Here is a 27,657-nt window from a genome sequence, read left to right as displayed (position 1 = left end):
ACGTCGGGACAAGGCGTCCGCAATCACGTTTTGTGATCCAGGAACATGAGTGATTTGGAATTGGTACTGGGCGAAGAAGTAGGCCCAACGTGCCTGACGACTGTTCCTGCACTCCATAGATTGGAGAATTTGTAGATTTCGATGGTCCGTACGGACCTGGACTGGATATCTAGCACCCAGGAGTAAATGTCGCCATTCTGTGAAGGCTTGACGGATTGCCAAAAGCTCCTTTTCCAGGACGGAGTAATGGGTTTCGCTGGTTGTTAGGGTTCTAGAGAGGTAAGCCACTGGGTGGTCCATCTTGTCCTCAAGCACCTGTTTCAAGACTGCTCCTATGGCATGGTTGGAGGCATCCGTTTCCACTATGAAAGGGCGATCTAAGTCAGGCTGAGCCAGGACGGGGGCTTGCGTGAATCTTGTCTTCAAGCGTTGAAAAGCCTTCTCTTGCGAGGAAGACCAGATGAAGGGAACATCCTTCTTCAGCAGAGCAACGATCGGTTGGACGAGCTCAGAAAAGGTAGGAATGAACTTTCGATAAAAGTTAGCAAGTCCCAAGAAAGACTGAACCTGTTTCACCGATGTAGGAGCAGGCCAAGCCAGTATGGCCTTTACCTTTGAAGGGTCCATTCCAACTCCTTCTGGGCTGAGGATGAATCCAAGGTAATGAACTGAAGTCACGTGAAAAAGACATTTCTCAGGTTTGACCAAGAGCTTGTTTTCACGGAGCCGTTGTAGTACCGCCATGACATGTTCTTCATGTTTTAAGGGATCCTTGGAATAAATCAAAATGTCGTCTAGATAGACAATGACAAAGAGAAAAAGCATGTCAGAAAACACCCTATCCATGAAACGTAGAAAAACTGCAGGGGCATTAGCTAATCCAAAGGGCATGACTAGATATTCAAAGTGACCAAAGGGCGTTCTAAAGGCGGTCTTCCATTTGTCCCCTTCCCGGATACGGATTAAGTGATAGGCACCCCGGAGGTCCAACTTCGTGAATATTACGGAGCATCTGACAGCTTCCAGGATATCTGAAATCAGAGGCAGAGGGTACCGATCTTTGAGGGTGCATTGATTTAGACCACGGTAGTCGAGGCAGGGTCTGAGTTCCTTGGAATCCTTCTTAGGAACGAAGAACAATGAGGCACCCGCTGGAGATTTTGAGGGTCTTATGGTGCCATTTTCCAAATTGATGTCCAGGTATTCTCGGAGGGCCTTTTTCTCAGGTTCTGAAAGGATAAACATTCTGCCAAAGGGAATTACTGCAGAGGGATCTGTCTCAATGGCACAATCTTCGGGTCTGTGAGGGGGTAAAGCTTGGACTATGGCAGTCGAAAATACATCAGTATATCCTTGGTAGACCTCTGGGACTTGTACAATGTTGGAAACCATGAGTGAGGTTTTTTGCTCTCCAGAATGTTCAATTGCTGGTGTTAAGGAGAGATCCAGGGATAAACAGTGGGACATACAAAACTCAGAGCCCAGAAACAATGACCCTGCTTGTCCAATTAATGTACGGATTATGTCTTTGAAGCCAGGGCATACCCAGAACCATTGGGTAATGGGCTGATTTGATGATGTCGAATGTAATCTGCTCTTGGTGGTGGTTTATGGAGAGACGGACCTCTTTTGTCTGTAGGGTTATAGGTCCTGAAGGGTTTATAGTCATAATGTCGACACTCAAAATGTTGACAGTCAAAATGTCGAAAATAAAATGTCGAAAAGTAAAATGTCGACTTTTTTTTTCAATGCATTTTTTTTTTATATGGGGGGTTCCCCCCCCCAACCCCCCTTTTTTAATTTTTTTTTTAATTTTTCCCTTTTTTTAGCTCCCAAACCCCTAAAATAAATATATAATTAAAAAAGGAGAAAGTCGACATTTTTTTTTTCGACATTTTTTGGTCGACATTTTTTTTTTCGACAATTTTTGGTCGACATTTTTGTCTGTCGACATTTTTTTTTCGACATTATGACTGCCCACCACTACGCCGGATTCAAGAAGGACTTAGCACCGTGGACCAAAGTTTTTGCCTTTTTATTATCCTACAAAAATATTTTATCTTTAGGAGCATAAACATTTATGTCATTTTCATAGATTTAAAGGCAAAGCCTTTGACATGGTCTCAAGCCAAAACTATGAGAATGCCTAGTAGGTGCAAATATTCTGCTGAATGCTATTTAATGTCTCCACAAGGAAAATGAGGTTGTCGTTAGTTGGAACTTGGAGGGTGATACTACTGAGGCTATACAAATAAATAGGGTGGCCAGAAAATGGTGCATTCAGGCCCCATTCCTTTTTTGTATTTTAATGAATGCGATTTTCACCAAATTGTTACGAAATTTCCACTGATGCACCTAAAGTTGGACCAGAGAAGATACAAGTTCTGCTTTATCAAAACATACTTTTATTCGGTTTTTAACCTTAAAGTACAAATCAGGAACATTACATAAGAAGACACAACTTCATTTTGACAATATTTAAAAAGAGCATATAAAACTGAAATTACATAGTCAGCAATTACAATTCATGTAAAAGACACATACAAAAAGTTTTGTATTTGGCATGAGCCAAGGAGAGCAAAAGCTCACAGCCTTGTGCACTTACCCACTTAACCATCAATGGCCCAGTTTGGTAATTCCATCCTTCAGGGACCTATTTCTCTCTAGCCATGCCCTATGTATATAGCGAGCAGTTCCAAAGACAACTTGGGGAGACACACATTGTCTTAAGAACCGCATAGCAGGAGCTAACTGGCGAATACCTACATTATTTAACATGGGCCTCAAGTACAAGCATCTCAAAGGATACATTGCTTTACAAATTAACAGGAAATGCATTGTATTTTCAGTAGAGGATCCACACATAGGACACACATCTGAACGAGACCCTTGTCATGCCACAGTGTAGGAAGCTACTGGCAAGGAGCAAAGCCTGGATCATAAATAGAACGCTTTCTCGAATGGTGGTGAAATAATATCCAAAATAACATTATTTATTTTATTTATTTATTTTTTGCATTTGTATAGCGCACAGGCAGCCCGAAGGCATTGCGGCGCTGTTACTTGTAGTTAAACTTAGTTACAGTACAATACAGGAATCAGTAGAAATACAGGCATGCATATAGGCAGGATAGTATATTACAGTATGCATTCAGGTATTTGGGGTTGAGTAGTTGAGGTATGTATAGCAGATGAATGATGCAGTTATGTGAAGAGTAGTAATTATACTCTAATTCCTCCCTAAACTCTAGATATTCAATATCAGACTTCAGCTTGATAGCATCAACAATCAAGTTCCACATACATTCTTTCTTGTTTTTGCATTGATTTTAAGAGTGTTAACATTCCTGGCTAAAATGCCCTGGGGGTTGTTCCGTACGTCAATCATATCCAGTTGGCAAAGACTTTTTTTATATGTGATAGCCAATTCAGGCTCTTTCCCCTTCTAAGTTCATTATGTGGGGTAATGCAGACTTCAATTTTTCCAAACCCTAGCCATTCCAGACTCTAACCCAGTATAATACTGATCTGAGTGAAATTTAACCCGCTAATCGGTTATTGTCAAGTTCCAGATGGACCAGGGCTGATGGGGCAGAAATAGGTAAGAGCAGCAATTTTTTCAAAACTTTATTTTCACAAACACTCAGCTTGGAGGTGTTAGCGTATCTCCACAATACAGAACCATGGATGGATGCAGGTATTGCTTGTTTGTGGAGTAGCTCCAAGGTGGAGGAGAGTCCACCTCTACCGTGTTTGGAGAAAAAATTCAAAATACCACCACAGTATTTGCCTAATGAAAGTGCTGATTTAGTTACCTGTGCTTTCCAGCCCATGGAACCTTCAAAGCGCACCGCTAGGTAATCAAAGTGCATACATTGTTCAAAGTGGCATTGAACACTTCCAACCTTAAGGTCTTTCCTTTAGCATAAGGGGGTTTAAAAAACAACACTTTGGATTTGGCAATATTCAAGGTGGTTCAACTGCACACATTTAGAATTAAATATAGACAAAGCGTTCCTTAAGCCCTCGGTGGTGGTTGCCAAAAGAACAGCATCATCTGCATAGAACAATGCTGGATATTTGTCAGAGGCCATCCTAGGGCAGTCTTGGCACCCACTCAACATTGCGTTCATGATCTCTTTTATGTAAACATTGAATAGGAGGGGTGCCAGGACACATCCCTGCCTTACGCCAACATTCACTCCGAAATCCTGGGTCTGCTTGCCCACTAATCCATATCGAACATTAGCTTTATTGGCAGAGTACAGAGAACATATAATGAACACCAAATCCACGGGGGCTCTACGATATGTTAAGATCTGCCATAAGGTCTCTTTTGATAGTGAGTCGAATGCCGTATTTACGTCCAAAAAAACACGTCTTGGTACATCTTCTTAAGTATAGTATACTTTCCAATGATAAAAGAAGGTAAAAAACAATGGCTAATTTTACCCCTATTGGATCTAAACATGGCCTGCAGATTGCTAATCACTTCTTCACAATCAGCCCACTCCTGAAGGTGGTTAAGAATACATTTTCCAAAGAACTTGCCAGCGCCATCCAGGAGGCATATCGGGCAATAATTAGCAGGGAGGTGTCCCCCCACCCCCATCTTATATATAGGTACAATAGTGTCTTTGTGCCATGATTCAGGAATTTTGCTTATACGCAAAATGGAAATAAACAACTTGGACAACAAAGGTGCCCATATCACTACCTCATCTTTAAAGAGATCTGCAGGAATCAAACCAGGGCCTGCCGCCTTACCATTTTTCAATGAGTTAGGTGCAACCACCACATCACTTACAGAGAATGAGAAAGAAGCAGGGGTTGGTGCATTATATAAAACTGAACTAAGTGAGGGGAAAGCATTATCTAAAGATTCTAGAAATGGGTAAGCCATTCAGCCTCGCCAAAACTACATCGCATAGTCCTATCCTCATTCAAGTCTTTGACTGTGACCAATTTCCAAAAGGAACAGGCATCTTTTGATTGTGAGGCCCCGTGTAACCTGAGCTATTGCTCGTGGGCAAACTCTCTTATCTTTTTGCAAATTAATTCTTTATATTTTGATCTTAGAGACCGTAAAACAGGTCTGTTCACACCCATTGGGTTGTCACACTTTGGCATGATCCATCATATCAGATTTCCCTAGACAAAGAGTGTTTCTTTACTTCCCGAATGGGAAGTGAAATTTGCCGAATAAGATTCTCTATGCATTCGCAAATTCTTCCAATATTATTTGGTCGCTGCCATCTGCGCTACAGATAGTATTATACAGTATATATTATATTATATTATATTATATTATATTATATTATATTATATATTATATAGTACAGTATATATTACATATATCTGTGCTACAGATAGTATTATACAGTATATATAGTATAATACAGATAGTATTAATATTGTCTAAAATATTCATTCCATCATTCCAGTAGCCAAAAAGGTAAAGACCCTAGGTGTTGCCTTGGATGCAGAGTTAACTATGAATCAGCATGTTACTCAGACTCATTAGTCATGTGGTTTGGTCAATAAATTACTTTGCCATATTCGACCATTCGTGACACATGAAAATGCAGCCATCCTTGCTACCGCCCTTGTGAATTCCCACCTTGATTACTGCAATAGTCTTTTGAGTGGCTGTTCTCAGCTTAATTTGTCATCCCCTCCAGATTTCTCCGAATGGAGCAGTGTGTGCAATTTCAGCCTTTCCAGACGGGCTCATATAACTGCCTCCAGGCAGGATCTTCACTGGCTACCTGTGAAGCACAGAGTCACCCATAAACTTCTTACGCTGACTCACAAATGTATACTCAACCTGGCTCAGAAATATCTTGTGGATCGCCTTTTGCACTATGTCCTCTCGCGCACTCTCAGGTCTAAGAACCAACTTAAAATTGTGAAGCCAAGGTTCAAACTCGCACAGGTCTAAGAACCAACTTAGAATTGTGCAGCCAAGGTTCAAACTGGCCAAAGCTGGTGGTCGTAGCTTTGATGTTCAGAGTCCAATTGCCTGGAATGCACTTCTGTACAGCCTCAGAGCTACTCCCACAACCACAGAGTTTAAAAAAAGGCTGGAGACCTATCTCTTCAACCTACCTTCTGATTAACTCAATCCTGCCTCCACTGCTCTTTTGCCCCCCGGGATATTGTATCCTCCGTTCTTATTCTCATTGTTTGTCCATCTTGTATGTTCTATGTGTGCGCTCTGAGGCCTCCGGGCATGTAGCCCTGTATATAAAATCTTTTAATAAATAAATAAGCATAAGTTAGTTCGAATATCTGGTCCGTTAGATGCTCCCTATCTCCATTCACCCCCTTATTATTTCCCAAATTTCGACTGTAAGGGAATAGTGGTCACTCTCCGGTCTCTTACAGATCACAAAATCGCCACTACTAGCCCAGTTTTCCCGAGAAAGTAATATGTAATCAATCAGGGAACTCCTGTTTGAACCGCGCAAAGTCTTCTAGGAAGGTTGATCATTAATAAAGCAACCATTACAGGCCCTTAGGTTCAAGTTAAATAAACACACAACATCTCCAAGGTAAAAATAATTGACACGCTATGGAAAATTAACAATGGGGGACATAATGTCCCAAGCCTCACCCTGATCATCCCATAATCCTATGAGGTCAAAGGAAGGTTCCAACTGTATGTTCAAGTCACCACCCACAAGGGTATAATTAGAACTTGACAAAGGGGGGTGCAACCCATCGATCAGATTTTGAAGACAAGTAAGTGTTGTCAGTCCTTTGGAGGGTCTGTTATACAAATTAAAGAGATAAATCAAATTATCCTTAACAGTCATGATATGCAAAAATTGCAAGTCCGGAGAATTAGAGTGAATGACCTCAACCTTCCACCCATACCAACAGTCAACCACTGGGTCTTCCTCGTGTTCCCTTAGAGGCCGCAACGTGAAATGTCTGGTAGCCATGAGAGGGAACAGGGTTGAATGCCCAAGTTTCATGTAAGACAATGATTTATAGTCTCTAACAAGAGCACAACAGTCACTATCGGCCATCAGTCGATTCCCCCCAGCTACATACCATGAGTGTAATTTGTAACTGCTGCTTGACACTAGGGCTCTATCAGCCATACTGTCCAGTAAGTCCACCTCATCAAGCTCACCACGTGGGCGGGCAGAACTTGGAGAAAAGAGCTTAGAGGGAATGGGAAAATAATTAATAGCATACCTACTGCTTCTAGTGGGTAGTTGGCATTCAGGGACCAATAGACTCTTCGAAAATTAATACGATCTTAGACCAATTGTAGTCTCCTACGGATAATAAATTCTATTGTCAATGGAAGGGAGACCATCTACCAAATCCAGAGAAACCGAAAACACTCTAATGAAATCAAAATCTGAATTTGGGATTGCTCCCCTAACAAAATGAACAATGTCGTCTCTAATGACCGAGAGGCAACTCCCAGTATGGTGGAGCCAGTAGATGCACTTATTTTTCAGAGCTTCAGAGTTCTTAAAAGCATTGGGGCGAATTTAGGGACATTCATCATAGCAAAAGAGGGGCCTTCAATATCACCCTCTCCCTATTTGGTCTGGTATTATCAAAACGAACAAAAGGCCCAACTGTTCCCCCACTTTAATTTAATATGAGATGGTGTGTTCTGTTAACACCAATATCATTTCCACTCCCTCCCTCTAATAAATGCAGGAGAACAGATGGCAATTTATGAATCTGAGGTTTGCTACTTGCCACATCACTCGTTTGCCTAACTTGGAGACTGAAACTCAAGGTAAGATTCTGTGGAGGGACCACAACCTTGGAGTGGGGCTTAGCGAGTGGCATCGCACTGGGTTAATGTGGTCATTCACCAATACAGCGATTGACCCAATGAGGTCTCTAAGTTCACCCACTAAACCCCTCAGGTGGCTATCAATGGCATTAGCGATAGCCTCTTAAGGCAAGGATGCTGTTCTCTAGTGTACTGGAAAGCTTACAACCCTCTTGATCAATTGAACCAAAGCACAAATCCATAAAATATGTCTGGGTACCCACTTCACAGGCTGCTGTACCTTTAATTCGTACACGCAATGCCTTCTTTCCCATGAGGGGCACCCCACAAGTTTTACTGCGTTTTGTGTGGGCCACTAAGGGGATGCTAATCGGATATACCCAATAAAAAGTATGAGAGAGTCACCAATAGAAGCAAGGGGCTCAAAATAGATAACTGTATAGGAGGGTTTTCAAAACATTTGGTAACATCATTATGCTTAGGATCTTTAACCGTACCACAATATGGCACAATCAGTGGCGTTTGGGGACTATCTAGTAATCTCTCATTGGCCGTGCCCAGCCCAAGATCTAGAATGGACATTTTAGAGCAAGGAGGGTGGGCCTCAACAATATTGTGCACCAAATTGTGTACCAAAAAGATCAAATCCTCTACCTCCTTACCATTATGCATTGCCTGCAAGGCAAAGCTTCTACCCCGTCTTGATCAGGGTTTCGGGCCACTTCAAATGGCGCCAAATGATCCTCTTTCAAAATAGACATCCCCAAACCAATTGATGCTCTACCATTCACCAGTACTTTATCACTGAAAGAAATTAGGTCATCGGTTTCGGTAACCACACAATTAGAAACAGGACCCGGGGGTACACTTCCGTCCCTCCTTGACACACCCTCCAGCATTCCATAATCCAATAGAGTTGATTTACCTCATTAACAGGTCTAAACATTCTAGAGATTTTATTCTGGACTCCCCCCTACCGAGCCAACGCTCTCAGCATGTTACTTAGTGAACAATCCCAAATGGAGGAAGGGCAAAGAGTGAAACTAAACAGTTGGGGGTGCGCTAGTTCTATAAATTACCTAAAACAAGCCAAGCTTTTAGTGTGACAATTAAAAAATGCTTAAAAGAAAATCTCAGAATATCACAGTAAAAAGTACTTGTAGGCCCATTAAAAAGAGAGAGAGGCAAGCCCGACTGACTTGGGGGGCACCCATAGTCAGACTCCCTCCCCCTCTCCACTTTACAAACCAAAGGTTAAAAAACTACAAGACTGATCAAAAAATGTAAAAACAGTCCATAAAAGTTTGTTGAATCTAATTGAGTTGCACAGCAGTGCTCTCATTAATGGGGCTGTGTTGGAAGGCGCAGTGTTTTCCAAAAGATCAGGATTTTAACAGCCCCTTCGTCAGTGAGGAACTGGCGCTGCTCAGAAATAAGAAAATAGACAAATAAAGACTCTGGGATAGTGGCGGGTGACACCAGGTGGGCTTCTTTATGCTTTATAGCTTCAGTAGCTGCAGTAGCAGCGCAAATTAGTTATATGATAGCCTGGGAATGTAGTTCAAAAAACGTCCAGCCCGCTGCTACTCTCTTGCCTCTTAGGCAAATGTCAGCATATGTCAGCATATGTCAACAAATAGCAGGAAATAAGCAAATGTCAGCATAAATTATGGCATGGGCTTTCCAAACGCATCCATGGCCATCTGGTATCAAAAGTCAGCAAGAGCCTGGGAGAAAAAAAAAGACCACCTAACTGCCAGACCTCTACTACTCCCACTAGCACTGCAGCCAAAGACGCCCCACTGCAGTCACAGCCTTTTCCTAAGACTTTGCCACAGCGATTCGCGTTCAGGTTGCCAAAATAAGAAGAAGAAAAAGAAAATAATGATAATAAGACCACCTGGACCGCTGCAAACCACGTGGACAGCAGGAACAGAAGCACCCTTTAGCGACAGAGAGCTTTGCCACAAGGGAGACCCGCTGAAGTTTTTAACCTCCTCCTCTTCCCTTCGGGTGACGGTGGGTGTAGTCTTCACTAACTCAGCAAGCCAGCAAAAGGGGGGAAGGCACAGCAGCACCCTTTGCCAACAGCGGCCTTCGCCACAAGGGTGACCCGCTGCAGTTTTTAACTTCCTCCTCTTCCTCCCAGGTGACGGTGGGTGTGGTCTCCACTAAAACAGCAAGCACAGCAAAGGGGGGGCACAGCAGGAACAGCAGCACCCTTTGCCGACAGCTTTATGCAGATGATGCGATCCTCATATCTCCTCTATGGGGATTAAGAAACAACTAAACATTTTCCACAAAAACTGTAAGGAGCTTGGGCTTGAGAGTAACATTGGAAAAAACGAAAGCATGTTTTTTTTCTCTAACCGTGGGAAAAAAGTCACAAAATTAAGTGTAGAGATTGACAGTAATGCCATTGAACAAGTAGATCATTTTCACAATTTGGACATTTATTTTGCAAGCAACTGCAAATGGTCTATGCACATTGAAAAAACTGGCTTGAAAGTTGCCCAAAGCTTGTTTTCATGCCAGTGTGGGGTTGGCGCTTTTTCACCTGCTCTTGATGTCTACAATGTCCAAGTTAAGTCTGCAGCATTGCATGGTGCAGAGATATGGGGTTATGAACATCAACCAAAACTGGTGGTCACAGAGCAAGATTTTTTCAAAAGGGCGGATTTCTTTACCACCTGTAAATGTTATGCTATTTACTGAACTGGGGCATGGGCGCATAAGAGATGATGTATCCCTCAAACCCATATTATACTGGATTTGTCTCTGAACCTCAACCCAGGCAGTAGTGGGATTTGTTAGAACAAGTGAAGAGGACATCCATCCCTTGGTGCACACATGTAAAATCTACACTGCCTGCTCTAGGTTTAAGGCATATGTGAACCAATATGGATCTTATTGATAAAAACATATCCTGGCAAGAGAATATTGGTCAAACAAGGGGGTTTCTGGGAGTTTCTCTACTACCGGCCCACTACGGAGCGTCACTATCTAAAACTCTGACCCTTTTTTGGCTCCATTTGACACTTTCTCCATTTCTTCCTATCAGTCCTTTTCACCATCAAATGATATTTGAACTAAAACAATGTACTTGGCGGTTCAGTGGGGATCCGGCCCTATACCTAAACCTGTTTTCTTAGCAAATAAAATGAATAAGTGCCATTTCAGCAGAGAACACTAACTGCATATCAACCATTATTTCATTGGTAACAAAAAAGTGCATGTGGCTATTAATGTGTTGATAAATGACCCCAGTGAATGAATATGCTAGATGTCTCGGTACCCTCTTATTAAGTGTTGCATTGAAACACTGCTGCATGATATTGTGACAATAACACAACAGTAACATGATATAACAATATTGATTTAGAACGGGCATTATATCTAAAAATCCTGGGATTTGAAAACAGGGTACGATTAGATGTGCTGTTTCTATGGTCAAATGTCATAATAACATTAACACCAGCTCACGCATGTCTTTTAGGTTGGCAACAGGTAAAGGTTAATCAAAGGAACTGAGGCCATTTCCTGAGATATCGGAGCACAGGGGTTAGTTATGCAATCATTGCAAACATTGAATGGCGCCATTTCCAAACTGAAATGGTCAGGGCGCATCTTTGCATTTCCTGCTTCTCGTGCAGAGAGTCTGCTTGCATATCAAGTGCTATAGAGTTGCTGGTGTTGGTGAGCTCTCTCCCATTGCACTACTAGATGTAAGGACTAAGGCCTCGAGATGCTGCAGAATTGGCAGGCCACTAGCTGGTCAACAGGATCCAGTAGTTACCAGGAAGTTTAAAGGGTTAGTCTAGAGTATGAATATTGTGTGGGAAAGGGGATTGCTCTGAGGGTGATCAAGAAAGCCTCTCACCACCAAGGGCGGCAAATGTAGGGTTATCGCAGAGCATGGCAACACCTTGTTGTTCCCCTTGTCAGAGATTTTGCAGTGAACTCATGATAGAATTGTCTCTTTCTAGGCAATAGTTCAATCAGGCGGCTAAGCCATGGCACAGTGGAAGCTATGGTTTCTTTCTGAATACAGTTTCTGTAATATAGCCCCTGGTGTCTGTTGTCCCATACGCAACTAATGTAATGACAATGAATGGAGGAACCGTAACTTTCTCTAAGCAGAAATAAGGAAAGAAAGGCGTAGAGAAATAGTCGCTGTTGACCTGCACCCCGACTGATTTCCATAGGCAGTGCATGATATGCTTATTCTCCATGTGTGCCAATCTGCCTACCGTCAGGAGGTGAACCACGTCCTTGCTGAACTCGAATGGAGCCTTTGCCTGTTGCAGCTGTTGAAGCTCGAGGATCTGGTGGTACAGGCTCTGGAGCTTGGTCAGGTTGATCTTGTTGTCCTCCAGCAAGGAAGGCAATGCCTCGTTTAGAGAGACCAGGTCCTTCAAGTGCACCCCCAGAATAGGGATCTTGAAACCCTGGCACTCGCCATACACTCGCCTGTAGGTGCTGTAGTTACTGCTGGAGGAGAGCAGCTCAGTCATCTCATTCAGTGTCTGCAGTGGGAGAGAAGAAAAGGCTCAGCATTTGGAGTTTACACATTTCTTTCCCATGGGGTCCTCTGTGGCCACCCTGACTATACGGGTATTCCGAAGGATCTTAAGGGGTATTTCTACTGCTTTGCCATGAGTGTGTTTGAGAGAGTGTGTGACCAAAATTACACCAGAAAACATCACCAAACAACTTCGATGGTGCAACATTAGACAAGCACAGCGCAATAAAAACGATAAACAATCCCTGTCCTAGTTCTCTTCTTTTCCCAGTTGTTCGAAGGCCGGAGACCTAGGGCAGGACTTTAAATAGTTTCTAAAGGAATTTATTATGGAGGTATGCCCTCATGCTACAGTTTCCAAGGTGTCCAAGCTCTTCAGATGGCGCCTGCCAGCCCAATTCTCTGCCATTGCATCTTGCCTTGCGCAAAACTCTCACTTGCTTTACGGGTGGACTTGGGGATGGGAGACACGAAGCTTGCCAACTACAAACTAAGAGATTATTCTTGGAATAATGTATTATTTATTCTATTTAGAGACCCACCAGCGCATCCCTATATTGATCGAACCCACTACTTATATTATCTCCAGTTTATGAGGGTGTAAACAAGTGGGACATATACAGGTCAGGTAGGCATTTGCTTGATATGGTAGTCAGTTGACTACCATATCAAGCAAATATTAAAGAAATATTTCACGTATGCTATTTAGAAAAATATGTGCCAATGTGAATGATTTACTTTTCTAATATTGACAACAGTTATCACACTATTGAGTTTTAGGCAGAGCGCGACTGCTCTACACCCCGCCAAATTCTAGTTTTCATAACCCTCATAAACTGGCTCACTGCTTGATCTCATCTTTGTGGTATGTATAGGCACCCTCCGTGGGAATGCCTCTGCCATCTGTAAATGTGTTCTTGTAAGTAATTTCTGTCTGAAAATGACATCCTTGTCCTTCAAACAAATACAAATTATATCTAGTTGACACATGATAGACACTTTTCATTATGCCTGCTTTTCATTATGTATAAAATAAGAGCAGGCACCCTCTTTTTAGAAGGGGGCCTGACTCCAGAGGGTTAAAGCAGAAATTATCAAAAGAAATGGAGTCAAAGGCTACCCTTGTCATTAACGCTCTGGTGGTCCCCTTGTGATCCACCCCTAATGATCCCCTTGTCTCACTATTTGTAGGTGCCTGGCACTCCTTTAAGCAACATCGTGTTCCAAGATTCCATAGTCCTGAAGACAGTTTGGTGCTACACCCAGCAGGGCTTGACTTCTAAGCTGTTGGTTTTCTCCCCATCAACCCACCGAACTAGAAACACCTGAAATTTGTGTGTCGACAATGTTTGCATATTGCTTTACTTCCAGCAATACATGAAATAACAATCACCTCTGATTTACTAACACACCTCTATACATAATCAATTGCTGACTGTACGTACGCAATGCATATTTCCTGTGCCTAACATGGCATATGTCCCTTTTTTCTTTCTATTTTTTAAAATGATTTACATGTGTAAATAAAATGCATTGTTCCTGTTTGTAAACATTCCTACTTCCTTGTGTTCCTTTTAAGAGCTAGCTGATACATGCTATCCAAGCTCCACTGCTTACAAAAGACGACCACCAGAGCGTTAATGACAAGGGTAGCCTTTGGCTCCATTTCTTTTGATAATTTCTGCTTTTCATTATGTTCAGATAGTACAAATCATTGCCGACAGAACTTATTCGCACTTACCAAATTATTCCCAGTTTCAATTATGTCCATTTACTTCATAATTGCAAGTTTCCTTATGGACTGTTCAGAACTCATTGTCAGTTTACACTCTTCCCAGTTAACATATCATGGCTGTTGTGTTATATGTCCATTCAGCATATAATGGCAAATTTTCATTAGACCATGTTAGCAAAGAACAAGTTTACATTATGCTCCGTCAGTGTCACGAGTTTGCAGCACCCTTAAAAAGCTGTTACTGGTGTGCTGGTTGGGAGTGGAGTGTGAAGTTGGAGCAGCTCAGCTGTCAGACACTCTGATTACGAAAATGGCATTCTGATTTATGGCTTTGACTCTAGGACAGGCCACAAGCTGTGTTGTCAACAGAGCTCAAAGGTTGGCAATTGGGCCCATGACTCCCATAGAACTGTTCACAGTATTGCAGACATCAGGAGCACCCTTTTTTGTCCCCCTATCAATGAAGGGCAATATCAAATTATGCATATCCATGGGCTTTGGGTCAGCAGACCAGTCTACTGGATCCTTGGATCCAGATGCCGAAATTGGCAAGTTATCTTGCAAAAAAGGGCCATATTCCATTCATCTAGAGTATGCCCTGTCGGCCTGTCCCACCCTTAGTTTGGGAAAGCTAATTGTGCCAATATTCCCACTCCCCCAAAGATTTTACAAAATGCGGCACGCAGATCAAGACCCAAAATTGCTGTCGGAATTGAGACTGAACACAAAAAGAATTCTGTGTGCCTCAGTGGACACGAGGGACACGCTATTTAGTTTATTAGTAAACAGTTTATTTTTCACACTTTATTCATTTTACTTTCCAGGAATACATATAATTCCCAAGGGGATGTGAAACGCTTCTGGATATGTTAATGCAGATGTGTTGAATTGGGCCAAAGTTATGAGCACCCCACATTTGTCTCATTAATATAGGATCCAACTTTACTAGAACATCAGACGCACCATTGCCACCCCTGCAATTTATATATACAGAAATATGGTTTATAGTGAAAATGTCGACTGCAACAATGTCGAAAAAAAAAAAATTAGAAAAAAAAATGTTTCAAATGTTTTTTTTAAAAAGAATGTTTAATGGGGGCCCCCCAACCCCCCGTTTATTTTTACTACCTAAACCCCAAAAAAACATACAAATAAAAAAAAAAACATTCATATTTTTTTCGACATTATTTTTTTCGATATTTTTGCATTCTCCTTTATTTTTCTCGATATTATAACTAGATATCCAGAAATATATTGATTTATACATACAGATTTATTAACCTCTGTAATTTTTCTCTGTAAGTGGAACATTCATGGTTAGATTGCCATATGCTATGTTATCCTACACTATGTTAATATGCTTTCATGTTGTGCCAAATCACCACTGTAGTAGTGTCTGAGCACCTTATCTTGTCGGTGAAGTAGTGTGCTGTACCCCCGCTAGGAATATCCAGACCTTTGTCTGCTGGAGGATGGGAAAGAAGGAAATATAGGGGGTAATTCATAGATTTCAGCGCAGAGGCAGCGCACACGAACAGCGCAGAGAAGTAGCGTTCACCAGCATGCGCCAGCCGTGTGCGCTAAACAGCATTTTGGCGCACTGCGTATTCATGGAATTTCAAAGCCATTTTGAGCGCTGGCACAGAGAACATCCCGCAGAGGCAGTTACGCCCCCAAGAACGCCCCTTGCGCAAGGAAAAGGCATTGAAATCGCCAATGCAGCGCAAAGAACTGCGCTAACCCTGCACCAGTTCACAGGGCCGGTACAGTGTATTTCGGAGGTGTGCAGGAAGTATCACACGCGATAGGGCTTGTGCAAGCGGGGTACTTGTATTTCGGGGGTTCGTGGGAACTACCACATGCGATAGGCCTTGTGTGAGCAGGGTACGTGTATTTCGGGGGTGCGCAGAAAGTATCACACGCAATAAGAAGTTTCACATGCGATAGGCCTTGTGCGAGTGGGGTACGTGTATTTTGGGGGTGCGCGGGACGTTTTACACACAATAGGCCTTGTGCGAGCAGGGTACATGTATTTCGGGGGTGCGCGGTAAGTATCACATGCGATAGGGCTTGTGCGAGCAGGGTACGTGTATTCTGGGGGTGTGCGGGAAGTATCACACGCGATAGGCCTTGTGCGAGCGGGGTATGTGTATTTCGGGGGTGTGCACAAGTTTTACACGCGATAGGGTTTGTGCGAGCGGGGTCTGTGTTTTTTGGGGGTGCGCGTGAAGTTTTACATACGGTAGGCCTTGTGCGAGCGGGGTACATGTATTTCGGTGGGTGCGCAGGAAGTATCACAGGCGATAGGCCTTGTGCGAGTGGGGTATATGTATTTCGAGGGTGCGCGGGAAGTATCACACGCGATAGGCCTTGTGCGAGCGCGGTACGTGTATTTCGGGGGTGCGCACAAGTTTTGCACGCGATAGGGTTTGTGCGAGCGGGGTACGTGTATTTTGGGGGTGCGCAGGAAGTATCACAGGCGATAGGCCTTGTGAGAGCAGGGTACGTGTATTTCGGGGGTGCGCAGGAATTATCACACGCGATAGGCCTTGTGCGAGCGGGGTACGTGTATTTCGGGGGTGCGTGGGAAATTTCACACACGATAGGACTTGTGCGAGCAGGGTATGTGTATTCTGGGGCTGCGCGGGAAGTTTCACATGCGTTTTCGCTAGTGCGAGAGGGGTACGTGTATTCTGAGGGGTGCGCAGGGAGTTACACAGGCGATTTGGCAGTGTGGTCCCTCCCTGGTGTGTCCCTACCCCACTCCCCATGCTGTCATGATTCCTGCCCCTCATGTCCCCAGCCCTCCAAGATGTCAGGCAGGAGCCAAGCCACGATCACCTACATGGCCCTCAAGGGCCTCTCCATCCCTCCATAGACCCACTTGGAGTCAAACTTGGCGCTTGTGGCACTAGACTCACTCTCATAGGACAACATTGGGGATTGGGCTTGTAGTGCTTTGATGGGGACAAGATGGATGCCCCCACATATTTCGGTTCCCAGAACTGCATGTGCAGTCTAGTCTTTTGGGTGTGGTTCAGCCCAGAGACACCTGGGATACCCAGAGACTATTTAAGCCACGCCCAGGCTGAGAAACATGCTTTGTGTTTTCTGCACCTGCAGCGTGACACTCACCGTGTTCGGATCGGTCTCCAGTAGGCCTGCATCTTTCTTCTGCGCTCAGCTCCTGCAAGAACAAGAACACTGTTAGGAACAGACTTGCCTTGCGGCGCTTCTGCCCATCATTCATCGCTTCTTCTGTTCTGCGGGCATCTCCGGCAGTGTCATTCCCATCCCGGTACGCCGCTTCCTAAGGAAAAGGGAAAAGAACAGAAAAAAGGCATTAGTAAGCATTCAGCAAATCTTCGCTTATTTTTAAAGACTGTACGAGCTTCAAACGCTTACCTGAATCCCAGCCGCTCTGGGGGAACTGTCTCCGGAATTTCTCATCCATCTGCAAGAGGGAAAATACACTCCAGGTTAGCGTGGAAACATCTAGAGGCGCCGAATACCGCGCTTACTCACCGCATTTCTTCTTCATAACCGGCATCCACGCTGAAAACATCGCAGCACCTAAAAGACACAGAAAAATAACTCAGTTCAAAACAAATACGAAAGGGTCGCATCGCGCTCTCACTCACCTTCAGCGCTACTCATCTCAGCAGCACGTCGCCATCCCCGGACGCCGGCCATCATCTAAGCAAGGAAAGGAACGAAGTTAGAGAACTGTTCAAAAGACTCATTATACTTAACTGTCAGACTCTTGCCAGTGAAGTAACTAGGAAGCAACAAGCCCGCATCAATCAACACGCCCCTGCGCTGAAAGCAGGACGGAGAGCACACTTTCCAAGAAAACAAGGTGAGCTGTGGATCAAAGGGAAGGGTTGGACCCCGGGGAAGAAGGGGTTCAAGCACACAGAGACAATAGGGAGTTAAACTCTACCAATCCTGTGTTTCAGTCCCAGACTCCAGTCGAGTGGACTCCAGGGAAGGGTTTGGGGTCGTAAGAGGTCAGAACAGGCTGAGTGACGTCCCCGTGGATACCAGGTGAGCTTTACACATGCCCCGCGGGCAGTCCATCACTCCTGGGCATGCCCCGCAGGCAGGCCGCATGGCACCATGCACCTGGGAGACTTCACACGTCACCCACCCGCCCACCATTGACGGGTACCTGCCAGCAGGCCCTGAATCATGCCCCCCTGCACCCCCACCCACCCAGCAGTGACAGGCACCTGCCAGAAGGCCCTGACTCATGTCCCCCTGCACCCCCACCCACCCAGCAGTGACATGCACCTGCCAGCAGGCCCCGACTCATGTCTCCCCACCCACTCACCCACCCAGCAGTTACAGGCACCCGCCAGCAGGCCCCGACTCATGTACCCCCCAACACGTCATCACGATCCACAATCATGGCCCTTATGGCCACTCAAATCCCACCCCATGCCAACCCAGTCCAAACACACAATCAAGTATTACATCCACCCCACATTGAAATCCCCATCACATGATACATCCCAAATGGCAAGTATGCACATCAATACAAGTCCGTCACACACACACAATGGGTGCAAGTGAATGAGAAAACTCACATTGTGACATGCATGAAACCAATGAGAGAATACCAAAAATTGAAGTATGAAATAAAAATGTATTAAACACAAAAGCAAGGGAATGAAATGAAATCACACAATAATGGAAATAATAAACAGAATGCTGCATGTCCAAAGTAATAGAAAGAAAATGTGTGAAAGCAGAATCCAAATTAATCCGAATGAACATGGGTCCAAAGTGTCCGTCACTCAAAACAAATCCAAAGGTAAAAAATAAGACAAATCCATTGATCCATGGTAAAATAAAAAAATAATGAAGTGAAATCCAGTGTTCAAGTATATACAAAGTACAAATCCAGGGTCCATGAGCCCAACTATTGAAAGGAAACCTACAAAACACCCTACCTAATGAACAACTATATACAAAAAGGTGGGGCATTGTCCAAGCACCCCAAATGAAAGAAAAACAGAAAGGAAACCTAACACTAATTAACTATATACAATGGCGGCGGGCAAGTCCAACGGCTCACTTGTTGATTTCCAGGGCCACGGCATCATCGAACTCCCGTTCTACGTCCTGGAGGCGGGCCTGTTCCATGGCCCCGAGGTTTTGCAGGGATAAAGCCATGTCCACCTCCAACTTCCTGCGAATTGCCTTGAGGCACTCAGCCCGCCTCAGCGCCCTGTGCATGGAGTTCTTCGCCCTGACCATAGTGAGCCGTGCCTCTTCTGCCTGCCGCCGCTCCGCATCTATTTGCTGGCCCAACCGCTGCCACACGGAAGACACTCCCAATCCAGGGTCCTCCTGCCCTCCGGCCGATGCCTGCCCCTCTGATGTTGATGGCCCCGAGCCATCATCGCTCCCACCTTGAGCCTGCTGCTGCCGTGCATGTGCCCTGCCTGTTGATGCCTGCACGTCCTCCTCCTGCTGGGGTCCAGTTGTTGGGGGTGGCCACCCTGCTGGACCTCCGACTCCCGACTGTGGCAGGGATGTGTCCTCCGCCAGCCTGGCTGCTGGGTCAGAGGCAGCTCCACAGGGTACCCAGGTGATACTTGGGCCGGAAGATGGCACGGAGGACGACTGGCGCATAGGGGGTTCAGTTGAGGAGGGGGTCGGTACAAGGTCCAGCACACAGAGGAATCCAGCACTGGTGACCCGTCCTAGTAGGTCGACGCGGTCAAAGAGGCACCCAAGATAACGTGCAGAGTCTTCACGAAAACCCTGCAGGTCATCTTGCATGCCCCGTTGATGCAACACCATCCCAGCCAGGACAGGCTCAACACGGTCCCGGATTGCCACGTCTGCAGGGAGAGGAAGGCCAGTTGTTGTGCGCTCATCCCCTCCCTGAAAACGGGTCTGGACGAAGGCATCCCTGCTGGTGCGGATGATGCAGTCACAGGATCGGGGACAGGATTACACACAGGCACCTCTGCGGCGGCCTGTGCTGCCTCCTGTCCCTGCCCCTGGACTGCACCACTAGCACCAGTGGAATCCCCCCCTCCAGACCCCGTGTGTGTCCCTTCCACGGCCTCCTCCTCAACCAAACCCCCCACCAACCTGGATGACTCCGTGCCATCTTCCTCCATCGGACCCTGTGGCGTCTCAGCTGCCCCTTCTGCTGCCGAGGAGTCCACCTCCGACCTTTGCCTCTTGGACCTACCCTCGGCAGCTGCGGCCACGGACACGTCACCAGACTCCTCACTCCCCGACAATATGACAACTTGGGAGAGGAGCCGGGCCTTGCGTATCTGGCTGGCGGTGCGATCCCTGCCGCTTTGCTCCACAGCACCGTCTCCGCCCTCTTCATCAGTTGACGCTGCAGACAGGGAGAGATAGATCACAGGCATCTGGGCACTATACAATGGTCTGATACGCACATGACAGTTGCACATGAGTGGCAGTGTCAAACTTCACACATGGCATCACACTCCCCAACACACATCATTTCAACTCACACACATGAGCAAATCAACAGGAATGTTGCACCAGGCAGCACCATCCATACACAAACAACAGCATGAGCAGCCGAAGGTTAGCCTGACATCACATGCAACACGGGGAGTGCAGAACACATGCACACATGCCACCAGACATACATGCATCTGTACATCTCCACCACCTGTCACAGTGATATCATCGCCATCCATGTCACATCTGCCAATCAGCCTCCTACATGTCAGTGTCACATGCATCCATGGTGTATCACAGTTGCACACTTGTCAAATACACACACATGCACATGTACATAGTGCAGATACATGCAGGTGGAGCCAGCATCCATGTTTGACACCACAACCATGCCACAGTACATACACAGAAATTTAAACATGTGTGCACCCACACATGCATTCGGCCAGAATGCATTCCAACACATACACCATTGATGTGTCTCACACATGACAGAACTCACATGCGGCAGGCTCATGTCCCTGTAAACACACATCCATACATGGGCCTACAAAGACATATGTGCAACCTGCATATTCCTGGCACACCTCAACATGCACAGCGTCGAATCAGTACGCATGTACACTTACCGCTGGACTCCGGACGGGTCTGCCTCTCAAGGACCTGGAGGTGGAGCGCTGGGTGTATACATTCCAGGACCCTCATCTAGTTGTTGGTTAGGCAGACCCAGCACCCCCTCAGCATCTGCTGCCTTCAAGAGGCGCTGGGCCTTGTTGAGGGTCCTGGACCTGAAGTCCTCCCAGCGCTTCCGGACGTGTTGAATGTCGCAGACTGCCACCCCCTCCACGTTGATGGCAGCCACAATGTCCATCCAGATCTTCTTGCGTCCATCATTGTTGGCGAGCAAACTTCCAAAGAGGGCATCATACTGCCCCAGGACTCCCTCCACCAGGATACCAACTTCATTGGCACTGAAGCTGGTAGCCCTCTGCCTCTCTGCTGGGGAGTTGCCACTGGTGCCAGATGGTGTTGTGTCCAACGTGGCAACCCTCGAGGCAGGTATGGGTGGGCAACTGGGTCCTGGGGCTGGGCTGTGGAGCGATGGAATCCCAGTCGGGAGTCTTCTGTTCCAGCAGGGGTGGTCACAGCAACTAGACCCCTGCAGACGGCTGACGTGCAGGCACCAAACAGCAGGGCACGTGGCCAGCAGGCAGGCAGGCAGCAGCAGCTGGCAGGTGGGAGCGTGCTTGGGGCTCTGGGGGGCAGGAAAATGGCCTTCTGGGCAGGAGTGTGGTCTTCCGTGTGTTGTTGCATGGCCAGCTTGATACAGAGTGATTTGGCACATGAAAAAACTGCACGTCAGCGTGTAATTTGAGGAAAGGCCCTTAGCATGTAAGCGCGCCTGTAACGTGATGCGCAACGGCGTTTCCCTCAACACGGGTGCATGTTGATTGTACACGTGCAAAAACTGCAAGTCCGGGTGTCAGTGCGTGTAATTGGAGGAAAGGCCCTTAGCGCGTACGCACGTAAGTGACGTTGCACGTGTGTGCAATCCATGTGTATGTTGCTTGGGTGATGTGTTCTGATTGAGTGCCAGGTGAGGCTGTGTAGTCATGACTGCTATGGGTCACCCTTGTGGTCCCTCCAAACCATTCCCCGGCCTTGGGTTTCGGTTTCACAGTATCCCTTCTGATCGCAGTTGACAATTTGCACCTGATTACTGCACTTGCCCTTCAACTGTCATCTTGCCACAACATTGTTCATACTGTTTTCCTGTTCATTCTGCCTGATTGATGAAATCATTAGCATTTTACCACACATTTTTGTGCCGTACTGCCGCAAATGTGACATACTTCAGTCATATAGTACACCCCACAATGGCCCACATTTCTTACCTTATTATGAGAATGATTTAACCAATCAGGCTGATTGAGTAATGTGCACCTACACATGGCCTGCACACAATCATTTTGGGGCTCTGTTTGAATGTTTAACATGACAATTGTCTTCTGTCATGTCGAAGTGACTAACTATTGATGTATCCATGTGCCTGCCATCACTGCATCAGTCAACACTGGCTTTGTTGCAGCGTGTGGCACATGCGTGTTTTGTCACACTATTTTGCATGTTTTATTTCATGATGTCTGTCTCACATGGATGGGTGACAGTACTGATTTGCTACCACCTGTGTGCCTTTGTCAAATCTGCCATGGCTATGCTACGTGCCATCTGTGTGCTGGCATGTGTCATGTATGTGGATTGCCCATGCCACTCATAGGCTAATGTGTTATGCCAGTGCTATCCAGCATGCAGCACATGTGTTGGTTTTCCATCCTGGAGTCTTCAGTGTCTGCTTTTTGCCTCCCCTTCCAACTCATTGACAGTGCATGCATGCCAGAGTTATTGTCATGTGTGACATGTGTCATTTATGTACTGGATGTCTGTCTCGTCATGCCTATGTGTGTGTGCTATGGTGCTCATGCCTGTTTTCATTACTTTTCTTTCGTGTTTTTGCAGGTGATGAGGCACTTGATGCTGTTGAGGAGGAGGAGGAGATGGTGCAGAGCCAGGAGTACTCACAGCCACAACCGGCCACCATTGGAGGACGTGGGGTAGTGGTGGGGGAAAGCCCATTACTCATGCAGACCATACTGTCCACGGGTGTCTCTGGGTACACCTCCGGAGACCTCTATGAATCAGGTGCTGAATCGGACATTGAGACTTATGTCCCGTCGCAGGTGAGTGTTTCTGGCAGGGATGCTGTTCTGTCCAACCCACCTGCACTAGGAGTAGACCCCTCTATGGGGCATTCAGTGTTGGAAAGTCCGCTTGTGGCGGTTATGGATGCAGGGTCACACTCCACAATGTTTACTCCTATTCCTGGGCCAGCAGATCAAAGGACGGATGCAGTCATGCAGCCTCATGCAGTGCCAGCACAGCAAGGTGCCCATCACCTTGCCCCAAACAGGTGTGGTGTCCGCCAACGCGGTGGCCGTGCGCCACCAGGCAATACTGTGTGGGAAAACTCCATCTACACTATAGCAGCACAACAGGGGGCATCATGTGAAATGATGTCTCAGGCCATGGATAGCATGGCCACTTCCATTCTCCCCCCTGAAAGGCAGGTGGAGCTCCAGCAGCAGGCAACAGAGTCCATTTGCCACTCACACAAGGAGGACATGTTGGCGTCCAACAGGGAACGACGGGCTGGATTGGAGACTCTGCGCACAGCCATATCTGCAGAGTCACAGGCCCACAGGGAGGCCCCGAGGTTAGAACACAGCTCCCTGTGTGAACTTGAGGTGTCTCGGAGTAAAAGGTCAGAACAGCAGCTGGAGCAGCTGACACGCACACGCTCAGCTGAGCTCCAGGCAACCCGCCAGGAGATCCAAGCATCACGCGAGGCCATGCAGACAGAAATGCATGCTACCCGTGAGGTGCTGCATGGGGATCTCCGTACCATCATCCTGCAGAACCAAACCTTTCACACCCACATGCTTGCTGCCATGGAGGAGCATGCCAGGGCTTTGCGTGGTCTGCCTCCCATATCACGTCCACCTTCTGATGGTTCCATGTGATTTCATCGCCTGCTTTTACATCGCCAGGCTTTTAAACGTGCACATTCCATCGAATGTGCTCATGTTTTTTTTGTTTTTTTTTGGGGGGTCCCCCCAAACCACCCACCCACACTTATTTTTTACTATTGTCCCCCCGCCCAAACCCTTATTTGCCCTTTCCCACCCCCCTAAAAAATTTGATGAGCACATACGATGTAATGTTCACGTTTAAAAGCCTGGCGATGTAACAGCAGGCGATGAAACAACGTCGTACCCTTCTGATGTAGCACCAGAGGGTGATGACAGCGATGGCAGTTCTCCCACTGTAGCGTAGCCGTGCAGGCCATGAGCCCATGGAGGGTTATTTTTTTCTCAACATCCACGAACGTGGGTGTTGGGGTGCACCCTTTACCTCGTCCCTCCTGATGTTTTGTCTTGCTGTTAAGTATTTGTTCATGTGTGTTGTTTTTTATTCATTACTGAGTGCAAATCGTCTGTGGCCCGTTTCCATTTGGGACAGTGCAGTTTGTGACACTTGTGTCATGTGTTGTGCATTCATTTGGTTGCTTTCACATTGCATGCCATGCCATGGTGTGTTGGGTAGCTGAGATGGAGAGAGGTTGGGTGACATGCCACTATTTTGATGTGGTATTTTGCAAGGGAGCAGTCCTTCATGCTGCATGAATGTGTGGCTTTATCTGACACAGCATTGGGTGTCTTTAAGTAGCTAGGGATGCACACAATGTAGCACTTCCAGGTGAACAATCTCAGGTTGGTATGGTTGTGACAGTTGACTGTCCCTTTTGTCATCATCATTGATTGTCAGCTGGTATGTGCCAGGCCTGTGTACACTCCGCAGGGGTGGGATTTTAGGTGACGTAATTTGCCACAAGCTGGGTACGGGCAGCCTCACCACATGCCCTTTCACCTCCCATGCCCAGCGGCCGTGCATGTGGTTGGGGATGTGGGGGCACCACCATGTCCAACGCACGACCCGCCGGGTTGCAACGTTGTGCAGGACACATGCTGCCACTATGATCCTGCACACTACTGGGGGCGCATATAGCAGCTGCCCACCAGAGCGGTCAAGGGAGCGAAAGCGTGACTTGAGCACTCCGAATGTGCGCTCCACTATGCCCCGGGTTGTAATATGGGCTGTGTTGTATCTTACCTCGGGTGGTGTGGTGGGGTTCTGAATTGGCGTCATCATGTAGGTGCTCAGAGGGTAGGCACTGTCCCCTGGGGAGGTGATAATGGTTGACATTAGTGGGGTTTTCACATTTCTCAGTCTCTGACATGCATGCATGTGCAGAGGCATTTATACTCACCAATTAGCCATGTGTCGCCATGCCGCCCAGCTTCCAGGTCCCGGTTTAGGGGTGACATTCTGAATATGAAACTATGATGGCTGGACCCTGGATAGTTGGCATATACTGAGGTGATGATTCCCTTGGCATCACATAAAACCTGCACGTTGATGGCATGCCAGTGCTTGTGGTTTCGATAGATGTGCTCAGTGGCCCTGGGAGGACGTAGAGCCACATGGGTGCAATCAATGGCACCTAGCACTTTGTGGAAGTGTGCCACCCCGTAAAAGTCCTGGACGACAGCCTGCCTTTCTGCAGGTGTTCTGGGCATGTATATGTGCCTGCGGACTGAGTGGCGTGCAGTCATGATGCCCAACACCTGGTGTAGGCAGCGTGACTGCGTGGCCTGTGAGACACCCCCGACTATGGCACTTGTCCTCTGAAATGACCCAGTAGCCAAGAAGTGCAGTACATTGAGCACAGTGCTTGGGAGCACAGGGTGGGTGATGTGAGGTCATCCTCCCACTCCCAGACCAGTTCTAGGATTATGTGTGGTGGAAACCTGTACCTCCCATACACCTGGTCATCAGGCATCCGAAAAAGGCTGGTCCTGGGTAAAAGAATGCGGGGCCTGGCTATCCTCCTCCTCCTGCGGTGTCCCACGACCACTGCTGCGAGGAACAGTATATTCATCATAGCGTATGAGCTTGTTTGTTGTTTGCGCGCACTTTTATGCTGCGCGGGGCCGCTTACGCCTACTTCCTGCTGGCATACGTGTTTCCGGATTAGCGCGTCTTTTTTGGCGCACGTCTTTCCCCTGTTCAATTCCATGAAAACGTGTTGTTAGAGCATGTGTGGGCATTGCGAGCATTTACCTCCTGTACTCGCCCCGTAACGCCCACATTTTCATGCGTTGTTTCCCATTCCGCGTGTTACACCCCGTGTTCCGCCCACTTTTCTTGTGTGCGCTACACGATGTGCGCTTTCCCTGTGTGCGTTGCGCACGCCGTTTAGTGACGTGTGCGCCCGCGTGCGCCACCCACAGATTTGGCGCACATCCCAGGTTTTACAAGTGCAGCGCATTCCAAGAATCGATGAGCGGCTTTTTTTTTTCCGCGCACATTTATTCCATGAATTACCCTGATAGACACTACAAATACAGGGAGGGAGGAATGCAGCAGGGAATACATGTCCTGTAATAGCATGGATGGATATTAGTACTGTTAGGTGGACCATAGTTCTGCAAAAGAGAGGAGGCGGGGATACGTCCTAATATGTTGTGATAATTGGGTTGTGTTAACAAGGCAGATTCAGAGAATTGTAAATTAGTATGCAGCGTAATGTTGTATGCATGAGGTACTCGAGAGTGTGCTTAGGCAATCCTGGAAGTTTGGTAATTTATTTGCTTGGGAAACTCTATGGCATGGCATAGTCAATAATATACTGTTGTGATGAACCTCAAGGTATCGTCACTGCTTTGGATGGGAAAGCCCCATCCCATGGGGCCAGGTTGTTGAGGACGCTACCTAGTAGCCCCACTGGGGGTTGTACTCAGTGGGAGGATCTCATGGGGAGGGAAGAACCCATTGAAAGCAGTGACTATGAACGGAGAACGCAGTATCCCTTTTTCCCTCCCACCATTTCATTGGCCCCTTCTCTCAGCCCTCCACTAACTCCACCAATATGCTTTTGTGACATATCTCCAGTAAAGATCAAAGCCACTCACAAAGCCCTGTTCAACGCTGGCTAAATAATGGTAGGAAGAGGAGGAATACACCAAGAACCAAAGTGCTTGGTCTAATCTTTTTGATCGCCCGACTGGTTCAGGTTCATTCAAAACCCAATTGGGATGGAGTATGGTGTTCTTGTTGCTCTCGGCAGAGACTGGGAGTGTGGTAGCCAGCGAACACACAGGAGATGGAGAGGCAGAACGGAGCAAGACTGTCGTCCAGTGACAGGCGTGCCCAGTGGAGCTGCAAAAAAGCTGTACCGAGGCAGGGAGAAGCAAACGGCACTTCCCAAAGACCGAGGGAGCTGGGACGCCGAACGAGAACCATCTGCCTGCTGGAGAAGCCGGAGTGGATCTGAGGGAGCAGAGAAAGTGCCCAAGCAGAGTCAGTGAAGTCAGAACACCAGAACGAGTACCGGTGAGCCCACGGGAGAAGGTTGGGACGCTGAAGCACTGTTGGGTGAGTCACGTAAAGCCCTGGACAGTGGAACTTGGGTCTGAGACCCAAACAAGAGGCAGAGAGAACTTCTCCTGGCAAGCAGCCTGTGTCGGGAGTGGAGACCGGATTTACTGAGTCCAG

The 27,657-nt window shown here is 46.7% G+C and overlaps 1 protein-coding gene across 1 annotated transcript in view; it reads right to left on the bottom strand.

The window, feature by feature from the left end:
* The window catches only part of LOC138566724 (RAS guanyl-releasing protein 4-like), a 670,136-nt gene that overhangs the window by 217,383 nt on the left and 425,096 nt on the right, over positions 1-27,657 (bottom strand). Inside the window, exon 9 of the mRNA XM_069644328.1 lies at positions 12,019-12,294. Within this exon, the coding sequence (XP_069500429.1) occupies positions 12,019-12,294 (276 nt within the window). The remainder of the gene's footprint in view (positions 1-12,018; positions 12,295-27,657) is intronic.

Source organism: Ambystoma mexicanum, chromosome 2p (genome assembly GCF_040938575.1).
Source record: "Ambystoma mexicanum isolate Mex_15411 chromosome 2p, UKY_AmexF1_1, whole genome shotgun sequence".
NCBI classification, from domain to species: Eukaryota; Metazoa; Chordata; class Amphibia; order Caudata; family Ambystomatidae; genus Ambystoma; species Ambystoma mexicanum.
The sequence above is the reverse complement of the archived record's forward strand: the minus strand, read 5'-3'. Positions and strand labels throughout refer to the sequence as shown.